At 40.7% G+C, this 19721-nt stretch overlaps 2 protein-coding genes across 6 annotated transcripts in view; one reads left to right on the top strand and one right to left on the bottom strand.

Moving 5' to 3' along the window:
• The first annotated feature begins 2612 nt into the window (after positions 1–2612).
• LOC127373214 (PDZ domain-containing protein 7) lies at positions 2613–19632 on the top strand. 3 transcript variants are annotated; one of them, XM_051417463.1, is made up of 19 exons: positions 2623–2835; positions 3443–3544; positions 3704–3929; positions 5153–5290; positions 5393–5567; positions 5651–5827; positions 5944–6091; positions 7617–7677; positions 7794–7971; positions 8072–8298; positions 8383–8547; positions 9013–9128; positions 9338–9429; positions 10074–10165; positions 10302–10373; positions 10652–11251; positions 12268–12368; positions 13060–13320; positions 19210–19632. In XM_051417463.1, the coding sequence occupies exons 3-18, from the start codon at positions 3767–3769 to the stop codon at positions 13201–13203; spliced, it is 2649 nt and encodes an 882-aa protein (XP_051273423.1). In that variant the 5' UTR covers positions 2623–2835; positions 3443–3544; positions 3704–3766; the 3' UTR covers positions 13204–13320; positions 19210–19632. The 3 variants fall into 3 exon arrangements, with proteins under 3 accessions (XP_051273425.1, XP_051273423.1, XP_051273424.1); XM_051417464.1 differs by having other exon boundaries at positions 3646–3929; XM_051417465.1 differs by having other exon boundaries at positions 2613–2662; positions 3443–3929.
• The window catches only part of LOC127373216 (leucine zipper putative tumor suppressor 2 homolog), a 32823-nt gene continuing 27295 nt past the window's right edge, over positions 14194–19721 (bottom strand). For all 3 annotated transcript variants that reach the window (XM_051417466.1, XM_051417467.1, XM_051417469.1), the window contains 2 exons: positions 19189–19335; positions 14194–17688 (listed from right to left, as the gene is read on the bottom strand). In XM_051417466.1, the coding sequence (XP_051273426.1) occupies positions 16981–17688; positions 19189–19335 (855 nt within the window). In that variant the 3' untranslated portion in view covers positions 14194–16980. The remainder of the gene's footprint in view (positions 17689–19188; positions 19336–19721) is intronic.

The raw sequence follows: 19721 nt of genomic DNA, 5'->3' as shown, positions 1-19721 counted from the left end.
GTTTGTTTTTTTTTATTATTCACTGCTTTGAAGAAGTTGTTCACATGTTGGACTTCCTTAGAAGGCGTCTGAATTCCAGTGGCAAGAGGGTGGGACCGTTTTCAGAGCCAACATCACCATGCAACACCAGTCTGGTTTCATGCAGGGGCTTCTTTCAAATTTTGTAATATGAGAACTTCTGTCCAATTCACACAAGACCAGACACTTTTTGGTGTGTTTGCGTTGCAGTAGCTGGACCAGAATTACAGTCTGGAGTTTTCAGCTCTCACCAAAACAGCTATGGAAACTGCTTACTATTCCTTTGTTTTAAAATAATACTATAATCGAAGCACATTCAGGGTGTGTAATTCAGGATTTAGTAACATAAAATTAACTTTACCTGCTTTTCCTGTGGGTCTACTTTGCTCTAGAACCCACCGGATATATTGATTGGTTGATAATATTATCCATTATTGACCTATTTTAGACACATGCTGCTCTTTATCTGTGTAGGTGTTATCTGATATGACCATTTTTTCAGTATACACCCATCAACCAGTTATGCAGCCCCACATGCAACAAACTTTAATGTTCTTTTCAGTTCTTGGACCACTTTTGATCGGTACTGACCACTGCAGACCGGGAACACCCAACAAGAGCTGCCGTTTTGGAGATGCTCTGACCCAGTCGTCTAGCCATCACAACGTGTCCCTTGTCAAAGTCGCTCAAATCCTCACTCGTGCCCATTTTTCCTGCTTCTAACACATCAACTTTGGGGACAAAAGGTTCACTTGCTGTCTGATATAGCCCACCCACTGACAGGCACCATAATAACGAGAATCAGTGTTACTCACTTCACCAGTCAGTGGTCATGTTATGGCTGATTGGTGTATAATGCAGATAGAAATGCTTGTGATGGTTCAGAGTAATGGAGAAGAAGCTGCTCTCAGTAATGTCAACTAGAAATGGTTGAAGAATATTTAACTTAGAGGTCCAGTGTGTAACATTTAGGAGGCTCTATTGGCAGAAATGGAATATAATATTTAATGGTATGTTTTCATTAATGTATTATCACCTGAGTATATTAACTCTGCTAAATGAGCTCTCTTGCAAGTTAAAACAGGAGAAAAGAGAGAACAGTTACAGGGAAAACAGGTCTTGCTGGAGTCGTTATTTGGGATACCGTAGCACTGCTCTTCATCCTAGAGGGGAAGATTTTTGATGTTTGGTATGTGGCTCTGGCAGTTGTGGCCACACTGATAGTTGTGGTGGCCCTTGCCAACACAAACTTATACCTGATGGAGTCAGCCCCGGCCTCTCTGGAAGAAGTTGGAACCCGCTGATCTTCAGATAACATCAGGAGTTCACAAACAATGTTGTAGACAAAAACACATTAGCACAGTTTATATTTTAGCACGTTTTTGCTTTAAATGTAACTTTGTCTGCCAGCGTCTCCAACAAAAAGAAATCATGTTCAGTTAATGTGTATGTTTGATTCTGCAGATGGGAGTGAAAGGACAGACATTATGGGAGAGAAATGCAGCAGTGATTCAGGTTATGAGGTGTCCTGGCTGTACCTTGTATAGAGAGGTACTGTATGCATGTGTTTGTATTAATATCTTCTATTTGTGTTTGTACTGAATGTGTGAGATATAATACACATTCGTATACTTACAAGTTGTAGATATATTCAGTATTGTCCACTAATGTTGCTAAAAGTGAAATGATGCACTTTTATGTGTCAATTGTTTTGAAGTAGAAAAAAAAACACAGTATTGGATATTTTAGTAGTGGGAAAGAGGCTAAAAACTTAAAAACAGGATACATCTGTCCTTGATCTATTCATGTAACTCATAATGGTTCAACATCTGTTCTCATCGCTTGTGTCTGCCATTGTTCTTCTTTCAACACCAGACAGCCTGCAATGATGACATGATCCAGCCTGTGTCTGGTGGTGTTTTTGAGTCGTGGCCAATCACGGGTGTAGTTCAGTGTTTGTACCATACTGTGTGAGTGACAGAACCCAGAATCAGCAGTATTCACACACCCAGAGTGGCAGCCTACAGGTGGTTAGTTTGCTGCATTGGATTACAAAATGATTATTTCTCTTTTGTAAAGGTCCTGTATAGCAGGAGTATATATTTTCACCTGAAGCAACCCTGCGTTAAACCTGCAGTTGTTTAAGATCTGCAAATTAAATATGAATTGAATGTGTTTTATATTGCTCATGTCATCAGTAACATCTGAGTTTATGTGTTTCAGAGTTTAATTTGGTTGTTGTTAGTGTTTGTTTCTTAATGTCTAAACCACTGAGGAGACAGACCTGATGCTTTAAAACCAACTCAACCCACAATACACTAAAATATGTACAATAAATATGATTCATGTTTTAATTTAAAGACTTACTGAAGTCATTTAACATTTAATAAATGAAAGCATTTGTGTAAATAATCCCAGTATTGTCGTACTGAATTAACCACTCATTGCAGTACCGTTACATCAGTATCTGATGCATAGAAAGTTCTGACACGCTGCCAGTTGATTGGCATATTTGTTGTCCAATCAAATGCTCTTAATTGACTACAATCCAGCCAATGGACGCGATCGGGGGGCGGAGACTTTCCCCAGAGAGAGAAATGTCCCAGGCAGGTGCGTTGGGTCATTTTGCACAACATGGACTCAGGTAGGCTAACCAGCTGACTGAGTTTGGTTGATTTACAGATCATGGGATGCATTTAAGGGATACGAGGAAGACTTTCTGCTGTCACATATCAGTTTGCGGTTCAGTATCTGTTGTCAGGTTGTATTTAAGCAGAATATAAGAGAAGAGCTGCCTTGTTTGAAAGCTAAAATGTGGTAAGTATTTTGCTTTTGCGGTTGGTTTCTTTGTTAAAAGTCTCCATTTGTTCCCGCAAGTGTCAAAATGTTGGCAGCGGAATAAACGTTGAAGTTGCGTATAAAATAAAGACGCAAATAAACTAAATAAAAAAATCTACCTTGGTCTCGAGAATTTCACGCAAACGTTGAACGTCGCCATTTTACGCCCTCGCAACTTTTTGCACGCTTTTTTTTTTTTTTTTTTTTTTTTTTAAGCGTCGCTGTCCGGGGTGCTGAAGTCTCTGCGGGACGTTTGGGGGAACCCCGAGGTGACGACATGAGGACACGCTTGTTATCACGGGTTAAGTTTAGTGACATGTAACCATGGTATCAACACCATGTGACGTCCTGACTCTAAGTGGGTCAGGTCTGAGCTAAATCCTATTTCTGACCTCACCTGCAGAGACAAATACTGGCTCTTTGTTGGCCTTTCCTGTGTTCTTAATGTAATGTGAGTTATAAAGACTGTAAAATATCAGATTTTAAAATGTAAGACATGCTTTAGATATTTTATATGTTAATTAATTTCTGTACTTGTTTACTTTATGTGTTTATTTATCCACCAACTGTTGTTTTTTTCTGTCAGACTCAGGCAGGTGAGTGAGATGCAACATGGGCAGGAATGGAGCAAAGTGTGACTCCCGGAAGCCAAAGAGTCAGCTATCATGTCAGAAAGCAGCTTGTGTCGGTGAGTTGGATTATCCTTGCCAGTCCCCCCAACGCATGTGTGCGTGCGTTTACAATGCAGCCGTGATCTTTCTGTGAGCATAAACTAGTCTCAGAATGCAGGGGGCACAGCGGACACATTGCCTGAGGATCCCCTTCCTTCTGCCGTGTGCCGCTGTAGACTCCTCCACCCGGAGCTGAGTCCCCGCTGGAGCGTGAGTGAAAGGGGACCCCACCAGCCTCCATGGCTCACTCGTCAGACCCGTCCCGCAGGGAGAAGACCCCCGGGACCCAAGGGTCACACACGGCTACACGCAACCTCTTACGGAAGAAGGAGCAGCGCCGGCGTGGAATCCGATCCTCCTCACCCATGGGCCGGGTCATCCTCATCAACTCTCCTGTGGATGGTAAGGAGTGGTGGGGCTGGCTGAGTGTGTAGTGCATATTACAACCTGTAGCCTACTGGTGTGTGAAGCAAAGAATGTGTGGTATTTATTGTACAAATAGTCGTGGATTAGATTTAATAAATGGTTAATAAACTACTTAGCCTCCTATCTTACATAAGTTCTGCATTATACTGACCTGATCAGTGGTTCTCAACCTTTTTGTCTCAGAAAAATATACGTTTGGTGTCATAAACCATACGCATATATGCACGCCTCTGCAACAAACCGCTACCTGAGAGAATAACAACAGAAACAACATGAGAAAAGTTAACTGTATAATTAATTCACTTACTTTACTTCAAGTTACATTTAGTTTTCTTTGACAGGGGCCTGATACTTTAGAATGGGTAGTGTTGTATTTACATTTTTGCTGCCCTATTTTTGATTGACATTCAAGTTTAACATCTTTTTAGGAGAATATAAACTGTAAAATGCATAGGGGTTTTGTAAACTCAGATGAGTAACTGCAACTTTATACCAGCAACCTCCAGCAATAAGGCTGGCATCCTCTATATTGCCTGAGAGACGAAACACAGGGCAAAAAAACTGTTTCTGTGAGCACATAGTAATACTTAAGAGCAACTTAAGGGAGAAACATTTTGCTGCATTTTTATTTTTAACAACCTTGCTAGTGGGAGTGATGGAGACTTTATTATCCTGACCTGTTGACCACGTGTGCATTAGGTAATATTCAATTCAACGGTATTGTGAACATTAATGTGTCATTTTTAGGGCTGTGTAATGGAAAGAATCTGGTGATACGATATGTATCACGATACAGGGGTTACAATTTATGATATATTGCGATACTGTAAGTAGGGTGATGAATTGTAATTTAAAAAACTGTCATAGTATAAAGAACACACCACCATATGCATAAAATCTTGAGTAAAGAAATGTTTACAACACAGCTGGTTTACACAAAAATCGATACAATATCACAAACCACAATATTGTAATATTTTTTTTTATATATATTTTTTTTAGATCAGATCAGAAATAAATGTGAAGACATTAATGAAAATATTTAGACTGCTGACCCTGTGTGTTAAGAGTGTTGCTCCAAGTATAGTGAACCATGTCTGCATATTATGAAATGTCAAATACGATGAAGGAGTCAGATACAGTTAGTGACTTCAATGGCTCACTGGCTTATTGACACAGCATCCATGTGATATTTTTAGGCGGAGATGACAGCGAGGACCTCCATACGATCACAGTGGATAAAAGTGTGGACGGCAAGCTCGGCTTCAGCGTGCGTGGAGGCTCAGAACATGGCCTCAGCATCTTTGTCAGTAAGGTGGAGGACAACAGTACTGCAGGTAAACTATGTGGAAATAATGCGATTTTAAGGATATAATTGTAGTAGCTGATGTTGTAACTTGTGTTGCTCTTGTTACAGTATTCAATGTGTTTGTTTACAGAGGAAGCCGGCCTGCTTGTAGGTGATAAACTGGTGGAGGTGAATGGTATCAGCCTGGAGAGCATCACCATGAGCAGTGCTGTGAAGGTCCTGACAGGAAACAACAGGCTGAGGATGGTGGTGAGACGCGTGGGCAAAGTCCCCGGCATCCGCTACTCCAAGGAGAAGACTACATGGTGATAAAGAACTATTCCTGTTCATATTAGCTCAGGTTGTAACAAAAAAATATTAGATTCTGACCGACAGGAAACTCTTCCAGGGTGGACTTGATACACAGGCGTATGGTGGTGGAGGAGAGCGGACGGACACCTTCGGACACCAGTTCAGGAAGCGCCCTCCAAAGGATCGTCCACCTTTACACCACCTCAGACGACTACTGCCTCGGCTTCAACATCCGTGGGGGAAAGGAGTTTGGTCTGGGCATCTATGTCTCCAAGTAGGTACCTCTGCCATGGAAAACAGACTCTTCTAGACCATGTTTTTGTTCATTTTCTTCATCACTTCACTACATTTATTGAGCTGTTTGTACTCAGTTCTGTCTTGTTGTTTCAGACTGGATCCGGGTGGTCTGGCTGAGCAGAATGGAATAAAGATGGGGGACCAGATCCTGGCTGCCAATGGCGTGAACTTTGAGGACATCAGCCACAGTAGTGCTGTGGAGGTGCTGAAGAGCCACACGCATGTCATGCTGACCATTAAGGTGAGAGTGGATATGAACAGCGCTGACTCTCCGTGTCCAGTGCAGCATGCAATAACTGAATTCATATTAAAGAAAAAAATAATCATCAATGTTAGGACACAGATGATATTTGCTAAATGTTTTGCACCAAAAAGTTGCTTTGCTACCAAGAAAAATATTTAATGTTGTTATTGTTATTATTTTATGTCAAGAACAATAGCCCAGAAGAGTAACATCATTGTCAGGCAGCATGACATCATTACATCCACATCACAAACATTATTTATTATATATCATGCTCTACATATAATTATCCACATAGGTAAAAGAAACAGCAGTGAGGACCAGCCACGTTCCTTATTCAAGCAAATATATGATCTATTTTGTCCTTGCAATGTACAAATTATGTCTCAATCATAGCAGGAAAAGATTCTCAGGAATCTTTTTAAGTGATCCACTTTGGGTGGATCAGCCTATATTTATTTAAGAGTTAGTTTAACTGTAAAACATCTGTCATTTGTTCCAAATTGTATTTTTAATCTTAGTGCATGTCTTTAGTTTTTTTAACACCATACTTAAAAGACAACATGACAGTGGTTCTAGTACTTCCAGCTGAAACAGGAGTAAATATGAAGAGAAGTTGAGGAGGTTCGTTCAGAAATGCATCTTGATCTGACGCAAATCTTTGATGTCAACAGAAACTAATTTTTTTTGCCAGTTTTTTTAAAAGACAAATGTCAAATTCATCATTCCAGGGGGCAAAGGTAATCCAATTTGATAGACAAATATGTTGGTACATAGGTTAATTCTAATAAAGAGATGTCTTGTTAACAAGAAGTGGGAGCCGTCATCTTATACATCATTGTAAGCAGATTTAAAGTTGTCTCCGTTGAATGTGGGGATGTTTGGCGTTGAAGAGGGTGTATCACGTTCCATGTCGACTCTTTGTTATTAGAAAGTGTGTCGGTTCTTTCATTACCGCCTCGTTTAGATGACCTGACATGCATTAACTTTCTGACCTGTTTCCTACCTTTCGTCTTTAATTCTGTCACACACACGAAAACCAAATACGAACTACCCGAGCCGCGTCGCTACACTTTGGATATAGCGCCGGTTTGTGTGGCAGTTGCCCGACAGCTGGCACGCAGTTGTAATATTCCTCACTCACTTTACTTGTCGGAGCTTGGGTTTCGCTCTGTGAAAAATAGCCAGGCCGTGTGCATTATTCACCAGGCAGCTGGGATCAGGTGCTGATCAAAGCTTAGAGCCGTGTTTTGTGCAAGTTTTGTTTCAGGATCCATCGCTTTTGCTCCACTGAAACTGAAACACATACTAGAGTTAGAAAGCATCCCAGCTATCAAAGGTTACTAGAAAGTCAAGGAGGGAAATGTGTTTGTCTTGGAGGAGGAGGACGAGGAGGAGGAGGGGTATAGTTTTGGATCTCTGTGTGCTTCTAGGGTTACTCTTTATCAAATATAGCGATCCCATAAAAGTTTCAAGGTCTCTACTGTATCTCATTTGCATATCTGTGACCATATCTCCACAGGAAGCAGGACGATACCCTGCTTATAAGGAGATGGTGGCAGAATACAGGTGGCTCAATAAGTGTATGTATCATATGAGCATTTCTGTTTGTCTGTGAGTCTCTTATCTGTGAAAGTGTACACTGTAAGAAAAGCTTAGATACATTTGAGTTAGATAATCCCTTTGTGTTCTTCCTCAGTGGCCAATGGTAGTCAAAAATCTTCCTCCCAGGGTTCGGACTCCAACTCCTCAGCCTCTTCTCTGTCCTCTGGGACTCCGGTCAGCTCTCTGAGCGGCCTGTCGCAGGTCATGTTCCCTCCCAGCCTGCCGTTTGGTTCAGACATGGTGGACGTTTGCATCTCTACTGAGGACCAGAGGTCGGGGTCAGCTTGCTTATTTCCCCAAATTTCTGTTCTAGGCTCTTTAAGTACACTTACGGACTAGACCAGACATGATTGTGGTGGTTTATTTCTTCAGGTCTGAGTCAGAGCGAACTGAGACCGCCATCCAGACTGACCTTCCTTCTCAGAGGACGGGTGCAGAAACCACTCGCAGCCTGGGACGAACCACTCTGCTCAGAGACTCAGTGATCCGCGCAGAGGAGGCCAGCGGCAGGAGAGAGTCCCCCAAGACAGCCGTGCTGATGGCTCTCAGCAGGCCGAGCCGACCAATCAGCAGGTCCCAGAGCCAAGTCACAGTGGCAGGTGAGAGCGGGTAACATAAAAAAAGTTTATTTAATAAATGGAACGGTTGAGCTTCATAAATGACCTACTGTTATCCAATCACAGAGATCAAGCAGAAGAAGGAGAAGAAGCAGAAAGGGAAGGACCCTGAGGAGAAGAGCACCCTGCAGCGCTCAAAGACTTTCGTCAACTTACTATTCAAGGGTGGACGCAAGAGAGACGCTTCCAGGGGGCGCTCAAAGTCCCCGTCCACAGACAAAGCTGGCAAAGGTAGCTGCATTAAAAATGTTTTATTCCCACTTCCACAGAAAATTAGAGGATTTTCAGCATGGCCTGTAAAGATGCTGGCACTTGCTCGGATTGCTTTAAGCTACTAATATAAAGGATATGAAGTAAATGTATTATTATTATTATTATTATTATTATTATTATAAATACATCTACATAGGATTACAAAAGGTTTCAGCACATGCCATTATACTTTTCAAATGGTCAACAGATCGCAAGAAAAGATCAAAACCAACAATGTGTGTGTCCATCAGTCCTGTCTGTGGCAACCTCTCACTCCCACAAGATATAAATCCTCACAGTCACAAATATGTAGTTTATATAAATATATACAATTATTTCCTGAAACTTAGTTAACATTACTTAAATAGGAGGCAATGGTGAACTGCAGAGAGGTATTTATGGACCAGCAGACCCAACACTGATTCCCCGCTGTAATGTTTTCAGGGGGACGACAGGTCAGTGTGATGCCAAATTCAGAGATGCTCGGAGTGGTGGAGGACATGGCCCGCAGGCTGCTGACTGAGGAGGAGGTGTCTGCTGTGATGAAGATGTGTCGAAGGGTAAGAAGCTTTGTTCACAGCTGCAGACAGACTGAGGCGTTTCAGTTTAGACGTGTTAATAAATGTTAATCTTTGGACTGCCCATAAAGGTGTTTGAGTTTGCAGTGTTTGTCACAGAATTCCTACAACATATTTCACATATCTGTTCTAAGATTAAAGTATTATCAACTGGATTCTGAATCTCTGATTTTTATTGTGACCCCTAACAGTACGTGGCAGAGCGGTCAGTGGAGAACTTGATACGCCACCTGCTGGTCGTGCTGGACAGACCTGAAAAGCTGCTGCTGCTGAGGGAAGTCAGGTAAGGAGAGCGAGGAAAATGAATAATTACTAATAATTACTAGATATTTACTCCAAAGCCTACTGTGATAGAGCTACTGAATCAGATTTATTATACATTTTTAAATTTTCTAGAGTGGGTTTTCTCTTTTCAGTTTAATTTTTATTGTTTCAAAATGTTTAGTTTTTAGTTTTTTTTATTATAATATAAGGATATTTGTCAGAATTGGTATTACAATACAAAAACATTGACTCACAGTCATGTAGATTTCCCACTCTGACCAACTTAAAGACTAAAACTAAAGACCTTTACTGTATTGTATTTTAGATAGTAAGTAGACAATATCATTGCAGTAAATTTTAAAGCCATTTCTTCATATGGCTTCATCAAGCTGATATCACTGGTAAAATATACACAGAAATATACATTTATACCACTAGGATGTTTTTTTGCCTGTAAACTGTGTCTACCCTCTCCTTCAACTGCCTGCTGTAAATCCAAACAGAAACAGTGGTATTACAAATACTGCCAGAAGGGGATTAAGTATTTTACAGGATAATCTTCTCAAATCCAAATGTTCCACAGTAAGACACTGGTGACTAATTAAAAATGTTTTGTAATCTAACACAACAATGAAAATGAGTCAGCCTTTTGTTGTTTCTCAGGATGCTGCTTCCTCCGTCTGACCTGAGTGCATTCAACAACATGGTGACCCCCATCGAAGTGGAGGCCTACGATATCCTCAAGTATCGCTCAAGTGCGTGTGATACATGCTGAATCTCACAATCAGTCTGATTACATGCAAAAACAGCAGCAACTTTAACAAACACGCAACATAAGTCAGATCTGAACACTCGTAGTTACAATCTATTCTCTCTTCTTTTCAACCGTAGTCCGAACTCCTCCTCTCCGCTCTCCCATGTCTGGTCGAGCGCCCAAACGGCGCCTCATCACTCCGATCCCAGGTCAGTTCCTCAACTACAACACTAATTCATTTTGCTTGTTTGAACTTGAATTAATTTTTTATTATTCTGTAATAATAATGATTAAAGGTCCAGTGTGTAACATTTAGGAGGATCTATTGCCAGAAATTTAATATATTTATTGGTATGTTTTCATTAAGTCTATAATCAGTTTTCATTACCTTAGAATGAGCTGCTTTTAGGAGTCTGCCACATTCAACTGCAATGTTTCTACGGTAGCCCAGAACTGTCAAACCTATCCAACCTGTGTTTCCCTCCAGATTACAGAGGAGGCTTTGAGCTCCACAATGCTGAGGAGGTGGAGAAGGAGAGCCACCTACTGGAAGAGCTGGAGAAGCTCAGTCTGTCTGCACCCCGGGGGTCCAGGGAGAGGCCCCACACCTCCAGGTCCTTCACCCCGCTGCTGGACATACCTGTGGATGGATATGACACAGAGTCCAGAGACCTCAGACCCCCCTCCGCCAGCGCCATGCTCCCCAACTGGCTGCTGGCCCGCAGCGATGACTCCCGCCCTCCTCTCCGAACAGACATCGGCACGATTCGCTCCGTCCACTTTGACGAGGTTTCACTGCACTCGACTTCAGAAAGAGGAAGGTCCCCGTTCAGAAACGGCCACTCCAAAAGCAAAAGGGAGAAAAGTGGAGACAGGAGTAAAGAAAGCGTGTTCACGCTGCAGAGTGCCGCTCGCAGGAGTCGGCCCTTGTTGTCGCAGGTGTTCAGTTCAAGACCAGATCAACAAGCAGGGAGCGGACAGATGAACGGACATCAGGCCTCATCAGAGAATGGACTCAATGGCTCCGACCCTGAACAGGAGTACAAGCTGAAAACTGTCAGCATCTCCAAGACCAAACAGTCACTAGGTACATTTTAATGTCTGGGTAGCCAAATATATTTAACATGCAAATAGTTTCAGTTTTATTTGTCCAGGTTTTGACTCTGAGATTTCTGCCTCTCTCCCAAAACAATCACCTTTATTTGTCCACAGCTTTTAAAAATAATAATTATTATTATTATTATTATTATTATTATTATTATTCAGAACAGTTCACAGAACCAGCTGTGAACGGATTTCATAGGAACTATATATATAAACCATAATAAACTTTATTTATATGGCACTTTTATTAACAAAGTTACAAAGTTCTCTACAAAAAGAAAAACAGAAAATAAAAACGTAGATCGTGAAGCACTGGGGGATAAACCTATAAAACGGCAGGAGTGAGATGATAAATCCCAGCAACATGTGAAATAGTCATAAACGCTTTAATATAAAAGAACTACTTTGCATTGAGGAAGTCGTCTCTATAAAACCTGTTCACATTGAGGTGTCTGGATTACAGAGACACTGTTTCTAGAAGGTAGTTTTAAATTAAGTTAACAGAAATCTCTAAGTTCTCTCGAAACCAAATCAAACCAAAACTGATCACATGGCTAAATACCACTAGGAGAAAGTGAGAGAAAGTGAGAGAAAGTGAGGGATGGTAGCTACATATAGTAAACAACTGTGATTTTATGTTATGCCCAAAATGTGTGCCTAACTGTAAGTGGTCAATCTCTCACTCCCAACAGGTAATATTTTCAGCCCAGCTCTAGTTTCTATCAGGATTTCACCAACTACTATAACGACTAGTCAGTGCTGTGGACTGACTGTCTGTAAACAATCTTCTCCTTACACATGAATAATAATTTAATGTTAACATGGACACACACAAAATCTTACTTTACAGTACGTAGTGGGATAAATATGACTAGTTGACTACAGTTTTCCAATACCTGGTGTCTAGCACTAACCAGTACCTGTGACACACGTGGTATTAAAGGTACACAAATATAAAAGACGTGACTGACTGCCATTGGTGTTGTTCTGATGTTTTAGGCATCAGTATATCTGGTGGGATGGAGTCGAAGGTTCAGCCGGTGGTGAAGATTGAGAAGATCTTTCCTGGGGGAGCCGCCTCCACGTGTGAAGTGCTCAAGGTGACGTGACAGTCGGTGACCTGGGTTCCTGCAGGGTTCACTGAATTAAGACCTTTTAAGACCACAAAGAATGTCATTTAATACTTCACACAATCATACCGATATCGACACTTTTTTAACAGTATTTTCCAGCAGTATATAACAATAATTTCTAAGGATGTAATTATTTAAAACACAACCTGGACACAGATACGCTACAGAAAATAGATAAGGTGGGATTAACCAGTTAAAAAAAATTATAAATTAAGTTCCTTCAAATTTAAGTTTTTGTTCCAAATTTCTACCGTAGCTACAGTAGTGACTATTCTTGCTGCAGGTCTGATGGTGCTGACTGAAACTCCACAAAAAACATTGAATCTTAACTAGAACTTGAAAGTGATCTATGGAGAATATCATATTTATGAAGTGATATATTTCATTGATGTAAGTTTGCAGAAATCAGTTTATAGATGTATAACATTTCACAACAGCCTGTGATCGGTTACAAAACCATTTTATAAGTTACATTATTACTTTTGGCAAGCAGGAGTAAATATTTAAGACTTTTGTAAGTTAAATTAAAGACTTTTCTATACCTTCTTTTGAGAAAACTAAATCCAATACCTGCAGACGCCCTGTTGACACACAGACTGTTTGTACTTTAGTGTATTTGCACTGTATCTGACTTAAACATTCTCTCTCGTGTGCCCAGGCTGGATTTGAGTTGGTGTCTGTGGACGGAGTCTCCCTGCAAGGAGTTACCCATCAGCATGCTGTCGACATCATCCGAAAAGCCTTCAGCAATAAGGCCAAAGACCCGATGGTATTTGTGGTCAAAGTCCCCAAAAACTTTTGAAGAGAACATGAGACAATGTCATCAATATTGTCACTGTAATTAGCAGCCTCTGGGACTAACACAGGGACAGGAAAACTTGAACTCCAGCCCAAACACACTGATGTGCTCTGAGGTCAGGTATGTAATTTTGCCATTCATGTTAAAGTTTGTTAAAGTTAGGAATGATGACACGGACACTGGTGACTGTCCAGCAACTTCCTGAAACACAAAAATAACCTAAGGCAGCAGACCGCAGGACTTGAGAGAAGGATTAAGCAAATGAATGAATACAATGAGAGGAACTTTGTTACTGCAGATGCAGCAAAATACATTTACAGTAAATTAAATGTGTCCTCAAAGCTTGAAATAATGAAATGGTGCTCCTGATGCCTTTTTAATATTTCACTTTATCACAACCCAGGAGCCAACACCAGTCAAGAACATGATTTTCTTTTTACTTTTTATGTCATTAACATTCAACCCTCTCAAAACATGTAGATGTGTCACAGATCAGCATTGTATGTCTGTACTTCTGAATTTTTAAATGTGCAGGAAGACGAACTGCAAACTGTAACTTGAGTGCCTTTTAAAAGCCCTGTGGACTGAACATAAAAGTCTGACTCCGTGTTTTTAAGTTGGCTTGAAAATCAAACGTTTGACCTGCAGGGGGCAGACTTGAGCTGTTCAGAAACTTTTCTCCTCTGGGTAACAGCTGAAGGAAACCGCAAACCTTAAAACATCGTCTAAATGTAAACGAGTACTGTAGAGTAAATGATCCAGTCAGCCATCAGTAAGAATTACAACCCAGATAAAACTGTTATTCAGTGTCTTGGGTGAATACTGAAAAAATAAATAAACTTAAAGTCTTTATTTCAGCAAGAAAACACAGATTGGGATGTGAATAATTTGGTGCAGTAATACAAATAAAGGAGAAACATCTACTGTAATACTTTCTGATTTAGGAAGCAGTTGGATGAAGATGAACAAATCTCCATGTACACCACACAGATATTAAATTTTGTCTTTTTTAATTAAAAACATAGTAGGTTTGTTCAAGAAATGTACAGCATGAAAATATACATTTAATGTCTTCATACAAATATTGTGGATTATAAAATTATACTGAGGAACCAGAACAAACATCCACACAAACATTAATATACAGGCATCGTATCTGTAGGAGCAAAATATAATGTGCGACATTGCTTTGGTCTATTCACAGTGGCTATGTTTTTATTTTTTGAGATGGACAGACATCTCTGGAAGAAAAAACTTTATTATTTGTCAGGACTATTTACAGAGGACGATGATTCAGTCAGCAGTAACAGAGGAACAAAGGATGCCTTCTTCTCTTGGTTCTGTTGTACAAGGAAGTAAATGCAAATGAAACAGATCCTATACTGGAAAGGTTGGTGGAAAAACAGTCGCGCCGTGGTCAAAATAGTTTATACCCAAACACCCAGCATCCAGTGCACGATTTCCCTTCAGTAAATCTAAGTAACACATCACCCACACATAGTAATCAATCTTTTATCACCTCTTAGAGAGGGAAGTAGTAAAGTAATTATTATCCAATTATGAGATACAAGAAGAGCCATTGTGGGTGTGCTTTAGTACTGTGACACAGTTTTCTCAACGTCATTTCTTTGACTGGGAAAGTATTAGCACACTGATCGTTATGTTTTATTAGGTCTGGATTTAAAGGTCCAGTGTGTAACATTTAGGAGGATCTACTGGCAGAAATAGAACATAATGTGTAATGTATGTAATCCCCTGAAAATAAGAATCGTTATGGGCCGCCTTACATGGAGGCCGTCATGTTGAACCACCATGTTTCTACAGCAGTCCAGAATGTGTTTTTCCGTGCATTTCGCGGCCAGCATAGTTTCTCCAAGGCTAGATGCCACTAAAGTCTACATACTGGATGTTTAAGACCGCAGGAATGGGTGATATAAGGTCATACGGTATACCATTAGACAATTTAAATGGGTCAGCCATCACAGATTTTGTCATAGGGTTTATACTGTGCTATCCCTCCCGGTGACTCACAACACTGTTTATCTCCCTTTACATCTACTTTAAAACACCAGGAAAAGTCTCAAAAAGGCTTCAAGTTTTGCTCAAAACATTCTTAAAGGAAGCAGTTTACAGTGTTTTTTTGGGAGGCAGAAATCTCAGAAGTTGATTTTTGCCTTTCATTGGCAGGATTTACCAAAAACATACATCAACTTGACTTTATAGAAAAACCGTTTACCACTAGGCCTTTTTTCACCGGAGACATTTTGACATGTCACTGTAGGAAAAGCACAAATGGGAATAATTAAATGATGGCAGAAGTGCATTTAGCTGCTTTCAGTTGTGTTTTGGACTGCCCCTTTTTCCACAGCAGACATTTTGACTTGTCAGAGCAGGAAACACAGGTGAAACAAATTATGTTATCGATGGTTCAGCTCCATCAAGTGTCCCTGTAAGCCATGAGAGTGAGCCAGTGTTCCCGATATCAGGAACCTGGAACTGGGTCTCGCTGGTTTCCCGGGTTGTAGAATGCAGTCGTAACTAATATTATTAATTACACCCGTGTAATGGTTTTCTGATATGACATGCCAACATGTCTGCTGTGAAAAAGGCCCATTGATTTTCCTGATTTACAATGTCATGATATATAGTATATCGATATTTGAGTATATAATTACTTCACGTACACCGTGGTAGAAGATTTGATCCATTATCTCCTACACTACAGGAAAAGTGATTTAATCCATTCTTCTGACATCAGACGATAGAGCTTCTTTTAAAAGGTGTTTCAGACCCACTGAGTGTGCAGAGAAAAGCTGAAGTGCACTGGATGTAAGGTGTTTTGTTCCAGATGTTACTGTGTTTAATTACATAAGACTGTACAGATGTTCATGATATTATTTCCACCATTGAGAGTAAGGTGTTCAGGATATGAGAAGCTTACCCTCATACTGGACCAGGAACCAATTCTGTCTGCTTACAGTTAGAAAAATCAACTAATTTGTGCCATATATAGTTGGAACATTAGATTCATGTTGTTTTTAAGTAGACATATTCTGGAAACATCTACTGTTTACTTGTTGGTCATGATGTAATTTACATAAAGGCTTGAGTGGTTTTGAGAAAAAAAAAGACAACATAATTCTCTTTACATCACCCAGAGTGCAGCCACCGTCACTAGCACCTCGCTCTGATTCACTCACTCTTATCATGACATGCTGAATGTGTGGTATCCCACGTTTACTGTCAACTGACAACAGCGTGGGCTCCATCAAAATTAACTGTACTAATGAGAGCTGACTGCTAACACAGAGTGGGTGTGTAGTGCTAAACCCAGCAGGGAAGGTAGAGTCACCACCAACACGAGAGGATAGTTAAAGGTTGGGAGAAGTTACTCATACACGACAAAGTCTCCCACAAATGCCTAAAACTGGTGAAGAGGGCCGGGGATGTCTAGTTAGTTAGTGCAAACACTAACACAGACATTAATGGAGGGGCTGAGGACTGAGGTGGCCTACTAAACACTAATAGAGGTCACTGGCTTTCAAGTGGGACTCCTTGGAGAATAGACCAATGAGGCAGAACTAAAGTGTGGCTGATTTTACACTGCAGATGGCTTTTTTTTTTTTTTTTTTTTTTAATTTGTTATACCAATCTGATTGCAATCTTAAACAGAATATGTTTCCATCTAGACGGCACAAGAGATCAAATCTGTGACATGTAGGTGGAAAAAAAACCTTTAGCTGACAGTAGTGCAAATCAAAAGATGGAGAGACGCAAGTGTCAAATTTCCGTGGCAGCGATCTCATCGAAGTTGATCTCATTGCCGCTGCCCTCGTCCTCCTCCCTGCTCTCCAGTTCCTGACTGAGCTCCTGCAGGAGCTGCTCCAGCTCTCGATTCCTGCGGTACATCTGCACGTAGTTCTCCTGCAGCTGTTTCTGGTAGCGGATAACTTTGTCCTTCTCCTCCTGCCATATCCTGCGCTCCTCCTCGAAGCTTCCCGTTTGCTGCTCGCCCCGCTGACGCTCAAAGGTCAGCTCGGCCCTCATCCTGTCCATCTGCGCCTTCATGTTCTGCAGGGCCTCGGTGCTGCTCTGCCGCTGGGCCTTCGCCTCATCGCTCTCATAGGCGAGCAGGTGCTCCTCTGCTTCCTGGAACACCTGACACTGTCTGTTTCCTGGACCCTGATTGGCCAAAGCCTCTCTAAGATGAGTCAGCTCTGCCTCAAGGCGTCCAACCTTTTCTCTGAGCAGCTCAGCTTCGCTCTTGCGACGCTGGAGCTCATTCTCACACACCTCCAGCTCCAGGGTTCGTGTGCGTGTTGTGCCGTGAGCCTCCTGGAGCAAGACCTGGGTGTTTGTCAGCTCGCCACGAGTCTCTCTGAGTTGACCCCGCAGTGAAACGATCTCTCCTACTCGCTGGGCTAACTCTCCCTGCACCTCCTTCAGCTGCTGCTTCAGCAACGAGATTTCCCCCGACTTCTGGCAGACCTGAGGGAAGAAGAGAAACACTCAGGATGTATTCTATTCAGTTCAGTAAAGAAAATATATTTTGGTGCAAATGTTCATTAATAATAAAGAGAACCAAACTAAAGTTGCAACTTTTATTTTCATTATCCTCCAATCTGCCAATTATTGTCTTAAGCAACTTTTATTTTCATTATCCTCCAATCTGCCAATTATTGTCTTAAGCAATCTATGAATTATTTGATCTGTAAAATGTTAATCACTTGCCCAGAGTTTACATATTCCAGCTGACTGGCTGTCAACTTAGATATTCAACTTACTAAGATGGAAGACTAAGACAACCAGAAAATATTATCATTTAACTGACTCAAACTAGTGGCTTAACAAATTGGTAACAAAATAGTTTGTTGTTTTAATTTCTTGGTTGATTGATTAATCAGCTAATCGTTTCAGATCTAAAGATATAACAATCTAATATAGGTCTTATTGGAAAATCTCTTCTGAAGGTTTAAGTAGTCCAAAACTCAATTAACAACTTTATTGAGCAACGAATGACAACATTCCTGTCTTTGTTGGATCTTTGTCTGGTTAAAAGCACCTTGTCACACTGAATTTCAATAGATCATTTGATCTCCAATAAGGATGGAAAAGTATTTTGGTGTTTAGGCTCTAATTAAAGTCAGGCTGCACATGTCTTGCATCCTGATTGATGTGTGTACAAAACTGGTCTACAAAACCTCAAAATCTCATTCATCAGATTCATTGTTCAGTGATGGATAAGTCTGCAAATTGTTCTGTAACAGCCGAATGAATGATAATTAAAAGAGCCTTTAAGTGAAATTTATATATCCTCTCTGTATGAAAAAGACAAAAATGCTCAGTTAATCAGTCTCAGGGATCAAATGCACTAAGACCTTCTTAAAATGATTCCTTGTGGCAAAATGAATTACCTCGAATAGCAGGGAAGATCAATTTTATTATTGATCTGTGTCTGGAGCTCATAAAGACAGCGAGGCGGCCTGTTCCATTGGTCTGCATGACTCATGATAACATCTCATTTAAAGTTCATCTTCCTGCATCCGTGCTATCACATGAACAAACCACTAATTATGCTGCCTGTCAGACTGTGATGAGGACTCCAAAAGATCACCATCCTTTACAGCTACATTTTGATACTTCCACCTCCTGTATTCAGTGAATGAATGAGACACACACTGCACAATAATCCTCATGTTCAATTTCGATTTCTTTTAATTAGGGAAATTAATGTATTCTTGAATATGTTATGGAGGAGCTGTCAAAGTCAGATTGATGCTCTAAAATAAAAGTCATGGTATAATATGTGCAGTGCTTAAAGCAATATGAGTTATAGGAGTTTAAGGATGGATGGGAAATGGTAAAATCGATAAGGATGGCAGTGTGATAAACTTTACAACCCGAACCTTTTCTTTTTATTGTGGTCATTACTGTACTTGCTGAATAAAATGTTAGTTAAAAAAAAAAGCCTGCTGTTGTGGCGCTCACCTCCCACTTGCTCTCTTCCAGCCGCGGCCCCAGCTGGATCTTCTCGTGTTCGTAGGAGGTGCAGCGCTCCTCTAGCTGCTCCCTCTCCTTCAGGAGCTGAGCAAAGTCCTCCTGCAGCTTCTTCTTCTCCTGCTGGAGCTGGTACACCTGCAGACCATGACACAGCCAGTGTCAGCCAAGCTGAACTTAGCTATTCCTAGTAAGACCAGGACTTAAAATGTAGCTATTGATTCAACATGTGATCGATGTACCCAAATGACACCAACTCTCACGTATAGTTTAAAGCTAAATGATGTCTGGAAACATATATTTTTAAGGAGGTTGCTAGAAGACTTGTACTACTTAAAAATGAGAAGATAAAGCCTCCTATATCTGGTTTGTGGATTAAAGAATTAATGAACTTCTTGCAGCATATAAGATTCTAATAAAGGACTATTAGAAGCATGTTTTCTAATACTTGATGAACTTCAAACCTTCTGTGCCAAAGTCAGTGTCTGTAGTATACTACTTAGATGACGCAGATTTTTAAAAAA

Source organism: Dicentrarchus labrax, unplaced genomic scaffold, assembly GCF_905237075.1.
Source record: "Dicentrarchus labrax unplaced genomic scaffold, dlabrax2021, whole genome shotgun sequence".
NCBI classification, from domain to species: Eukaryota; Metazoa; Chordata; class Actinopteri; family Moronidae; genus Dicentrarchus; species Dicentrarchus labrax.
This window is presented reverse-complemented; position numbering and strand designations above follow the sequence as displayed.